The sequence below is a fragment of the Monoraphidium neglectum genome (genome assembly GCF_000611645.1).
Source record: "Monoraphidium neglectum strain SAG 48.87 unplaced genomic scaffold scaffold04055, whole genome shotgun sequence".
Taxonomy (NCBI): Eukaryota; Viridiplantae; Chlorophyta; class Chlorophyceae; order Sphaeropleales; family Selenastraceae; genus Monoraphidium; species Monoraphidium neglectum.
In genome coordinates, this window is record NW_014009574.1 from 1 (window position 1) to 5,131 (window position 5,131).

General features: G+C 68.4%; 1 protein-coding gene across 1 annotated transcript; it reads right to left on the reverse strand.

The window, feature by feature from the left end:
• Positions 1 to 307: 307 nt before the first annotated feature.
• On the reverse strand, positions 308 to 5,038 carry MNEG_13794 (ERD4-related membrane protein; the record flags this gene model as incomplete). The annotated part of the gene is made up of 8 exons (XM_014037734.1): positions 308 to 664; positions 1,196 to 1,285; positions 1,731 to 1,871; positions 2,012 to 2,215; positions 2,476 to 2,634; positions 3,175 to 3,297; positions 3,640 to 3,715; positions 4,089 to 5,038. Coding segments are annotated over 8 exons (2,100 nt in total), but the record flags the coding sequence as incomplete, so codon positions are not given.
• Between the last annotated feature and the right edge of the window lie 93 nt (positions 5,039 to 5,131).

The following is a 5,131-nucleotide window of genomic DNA, read 5'->3' on the forward strand; positions in this document are numbered from 1 at the left end:
GCGTTTGTCTGAGAGTGTGTTGTGAGTATGTGCGTAAATGCGTGAGTACAGTATGTCGATATGTGTACTCAATTGTGTGCGCGCTTGTGTGCACTTGCTTGCGCAAGCGTGCATGGGGACGGCGAGGTGTGCCAAGAAGTCCGCCGCGTCCCCAGAGGCCGGCCCGGGGCGTTGAAGGTTGCAAAATCAGACGCATGTACGTCGGCGCAAGCAGCGCCTGGGATGCAGGCAGCAAGGCGAGCATCTCCAGTGCACCCTCTCCCCCTCCCTCCCGCAGCCCCAAAGTCCCCCAACGCTCTGCGCGGACCAAGCACAGCAGCAGCAGCAACAGCAGCAGCAGCAGCAGCAGCAGCAGCAGCAGCAGCAGCAGCAGCGGCGGCGGCGGCAGCGGCGGCAGCACCAGCAGGCGCCGCGTGCGCCGCCCACCCGTGTTGCAGAAGGAGCAGCAGCACGGCGGGCACCAGAGGTAGTGGCACCAGTTCTGCCAGACGCCGCCGTGCGGCACGCACATGCGCAGCCAGACCAGGAACAGGGCGCGCATGGATATGAACTGTATGAAGAAGTTGGAGGAATCCGGCAGGGCCGCGCCCAGGATGATGGGGAGGTTCTTGGGGTCGTAGATGATGGCCTTGACCTGCTGGAAGAAGGCGCTGCCGATGATGCCCTGGAAGGGTGGGTTTCGGTGCAGGCAGGTGGGTTCGAAGGGGGATGAATGGGTGTGGATAATGTGGTGGGTACGGATGGGTGAGGGGGCATGGCTGGTCAGGGAGGGGTGTGCAGGGGTGTGGATGCGCAGAGTGACGATGTGTGTCTGTGTCCGCTCAGGGGATGGTTTCTGGGGTGTTGGATAGGATGGGTTGGGCGGCGTGGGATCAAGATTGCCCAAGGTGACGCGGGGCGGCAGGCTGCGCGGGTGCGTGGGGTGAGGGGCGCGGGGCCTGGCAGGACGGGCATTGGCGAACGCGCGGCGAAGAGACGAGGGGACGGCGGCGGGGCGGGGTGCCGCGTCCAGGCGGCACGCGGACGCGGCGGCCGGGCCTCCCCTTTCAGCGCCGCGGCAAGGTTCAGGCTTGGACGAGCGCCCACTCGGCAGGCAGTTGGGCAGGCGGTAAGGCAGGCAGGCAGGCGGGCGGGCAGGCAGCCAGGGCGGTCAAGGTAGGCAGGCAGGCAGGGAGGCAGGGTGCCCTTTTTTGACCTGCAGGAATACGTTGAAGACGTCCCAGTAAAAGAAGACCACCCCGATGCGGCGCTCCAGGGCGCTGAGGCTGAAGGAGCTGCCCTCGCTCTGGGGTGAGGAGTAGGGAGTGAGGGGCGGGGTGCAGGGGTTTGTTGGGGGTGAACGAGGGCGGTCAGGGCGGCCAGGTCTCTTGCAGACACCAGCGCCAGCGTGCAGCCGCCTGCACCCAAATATCTGGTAACACGCCCCCTTTGCAATGTACTGCGCCTGCTCAAGCAGATGACACGTGGCCACTGCACCACCTGCGCCCCCACGTCCAACCCCCCCTCATACTGACATCCCATCTTTCCGCGGGACAAAAACACCCCTTCACCCCCACCCGCACCAGCAACCTCCCCAACCGGGGGGTCACCAGCTCGCGCCCAAACCCCCAAACAACCACAGCAGTCCACCACCGCCCAGGCAGCCTCCTCGCCCCAACAACAAGCGAGAGCCCCCAGCAAGGCAGAGCTGGAACAACGCAACACAGGGACCGCCGGGTGGCGACCCCCACCTGCACCAGGAGGTACACCAGGCGCGGCAGCACCAGCACGAGGTACAGGTTGAGCAGCAGGGCTGGCACCCAGCCGGTGATGAGGGAGCGGATGAAGTTGGCCACCACGGAGGTGCTGCCGCAGTACCAAGGCCACACCAGCTGGGACAGCGGGTGAGGGTTTTTGCGTGTGTGTGTGTGTGTGTGTGTGTGTGTGTGCTCGCGCGTGCGTGTGTCCCAGACCCCCACTCCCCCACTTCCCGGCCCCTGGGGCGATCAGCCCCGCCCGCCCGCGCCCTCACCGCCTGCGCCAGCTTCGAGATGGGCGTGTCCGTGGGGCACAGCAGGAACTGCAGCCGCGACGCCGCGCTCGTCACCAGGGTGATGGGGAAGATGACCACCGCGACCGTCAGCGGCCACGTCAGCACGCTCCGCAGGTCGCGCTGCCGCCAGGTCAGCCACAGGTGCTGCCAGTTGACCTCCTCGGGGCCGGGGGCGGGGTGCACCTGGGCCGGCGGCGCAGGGAGGTGGAGGGGAGGAGGGGCGGCAATCTCAGCGGCAAGCGGCGGGGCGGCGCAAAACCGTGCGGCCGAGCGGCAGGGCAACAGGCAATCGGCGGTGGGTCGCTTGGAATTCAGGGGCGGCGCATTTCCCGGGGGCCGCTGCTCTGTGGGGTGCGGTGACTGATGCGGTCGGTTCGAGCGGGGAACACATCGTCACCAGGTGCCCGCCGCCGCGAGGAGGGGCGCCCCATCCGAGCCCCCACCTGGAACCTGGCGGTGTCCTCGCCGTAGATCTGCGTGCTGGCCGCCATGGTCGCGGCCGCCTGGCTCTTGAAGAACACAAACCAGGAGGGCGTGAAGCTGGTGCCCCACGCGCGGCGCCGCGCCTCCTCGATGCGCTGCTCCAGGTCCAGGATCTCATCCTGGCGGATGGTGCGCACGCAAGAGTGCGTGTGTGTTTGTGTATGTGTGTGTGCGTGCGGCTGTGTGTGTGTGTAGCTGTATGTGTGTGTAGCTGTGCGTGTGTAGCTGTGTGTGTGTGTGCAAGTGTCTCTGTGTGTGAGTGCAATGGGCTGAACACGTAGTGTTGTGTGTGTTGGAGCGTGGGCACGCATCACTTGACACGTACAAGCAAACGCGCGAGTATGCTTGTGTGTGTTGTAACAAACAAAGCTGTTGAGAGCTTGTGCATAAGTGGTCAAGCGCGTGGGGCTTTTTGAGGCATGGTGGGGCGCCGCCGCGGGCGCGGTCCGGCTATCGGTCCAAACGGATAACTACACGCGCGGCCGGACGCTGCAATAAAGACGACCTGCGGCCTCAAGCCCATGCCCGTTGAGTCTCAATCGCTACAGATCAGCCAGAGGCAAGCGAGCAGTAATCATGGGATGCGCCGACACACAATACATGAACGACTCGCACGGCCCCGCTGTGCAGCGCACCAGCCCCCCCGCCCCAGCACGCACCTGCAGCAGCGGAATGGTTTCCACCCGCTCGCAGCTGCAGCAGGCCGTGCGCTGGGTGGGCTCGACCCCCGTGCGCAGCAGTGTCATTTCTGCGCGCTCCAGGCCAGCCACTGCCGCCTCCCACTGCGGCGCGCAAATGTTAGAGGCAGAGCCGCAATCCGATTCAAGTCTTGATTGAAGGGGACACGCCCGCCCGAGAGGGGGTCGAAGGCTGTAAGCAAAGGCCCGGGAGCGGCTGCGTGCGCCGCCGCGGGGCCTGTAAAGCGCCGTCCGTGCAGCAAAAAGGCGGCTGGTCGTCGTGCTGCGCGCGGCCCGCTCCAGCCGCCAGCAGGTCGGCAAGCCATCCCCAGCACAATTTGAGCAACACAGGGCGACTCCAGACAATTGGCCTGCCAAAAAGCAGCCCGCAGCCCACACGCCGTACACCCCCTCTGCTCCGTCCCCTGACCCACCCCCCTCCCACACCTGCATGAGCAGCATGTCCACCTCCTTGTGGTTTATCACGGGGATGGCCGCATCAAAGTCGCGAGGGAACAGGCGCCTGGAGTGCGTGTGTGTGTGTGTGTGTGTGTGCGCGCGCGTGTGCGCGCGCGTGTGTGTGTGTGTGTGTGTGTGTGTGTGTTTGTGTGAGTGTGTGTGCGTGTGAGTGCGCGCCCACGGCTCTCGAGCAGACGAAGGTGGCTGTACCACGGGATGCAGCCCGGCCGCCGCCTCCACACAGACTGGCGCTTCTCCTGGCGTCTGGCTGCTTTGAAACGGCGCCGCTCGCTTTGACCACCCTGCCCCTCTGGCGTCTGGCAACGCGCGGCTGCCGAGAGACCCCTCCTGCGATCCTGCCAGGCACCCGAGCGCAGACCTCGCTCCCGCGCAGCGTCAACCGCGGCAGCCCCAGCCCTGGGCCCCCGCGGGCTCACTTGAACGTGCTGGTGACAATGCTGTAGTTGTTGGCATCATATGGCAGCCGCAGCAGCCGCCCGCTCTCCAGCGCAGCCCTCACGGCCGCCCAGCCCCTCGCGCCTGCTCCAGCGCCCCCGCCGCCGGCGTCGCCCCCGCCCCCGCCGCCGCCCCAGCCCCCGGCGCCGGCCCGTCCGACGCCGCCCGCGGCCGGCAGCAGCGTGACCCCCAGCGCACCCCCTTCCCGCCCCGCAACATACGTCGCCGCCGCCGCCGGCCCCTGCGACCCCTCCTCCTGCCGCCGAGCGCCACCCCCCTCCAACGACCGCTGGTGCAGCGCCCACCGCAGCCGCTCCCTGGTCCCTTCGCTGCCATCCACGCGCCGCCGCGGCTCCTCCGCTTCGTTTGTCCCCTCGTCGCCGCCGCCGCCGTCGCCGTCGCCGTCGCTGTCGCGGCTTACGTAGCGGCTGCTGCTGCGCAGGATGCCCCGGAGCCGTGTCGCCAGCGCCGCGCGGGCGCCGAGCCGCCGGCCAGAGCCGGGGACGACGGGCGAGTCCGTGGGCTCGATGGGCGGCAGGGTGCCGTAGCTTCCCGGCAGCTGCCTCTGCGGCGAGGGCGCCTGAGAGGGCGCGTCCCAAGCGCCGCCCCCGTCGCGCGCCGAGCCGGGCGCCGCGCCCGCGAGCGGCGACTGCCCTTGCACGCCGCTGCCATCAGACATGCGCGGGCCGCGGCCCAGCCACTGCTGCTGCTGCTGCTGCTGCTCTGTGAGCGGCGCCGCCGCCGCCGCCACTGCTGCATGCGCGGCTGCCAAAGGTGACAACGAGTTGCCGTCGCCCCCGCCGGCCCCCTGCGCGACCCCACCGTCTGTTGCGCGGACACATGCCGTAGGGGAGTAGTCCTCCAGGCCGCTCGACGCTGCAGACGTCTCGCTGTGCGCGCTGCGCATGCTTTGCAGCGACTGCTGCAGCATCAGCGCCCGCGGCCCCGCGCGCGCGCCGCCCGACAGCGGCGACGGCAATCCCCGCGGCGCGCCGCCAAACGCGTGCAGCCGCGCGCCCGCCGC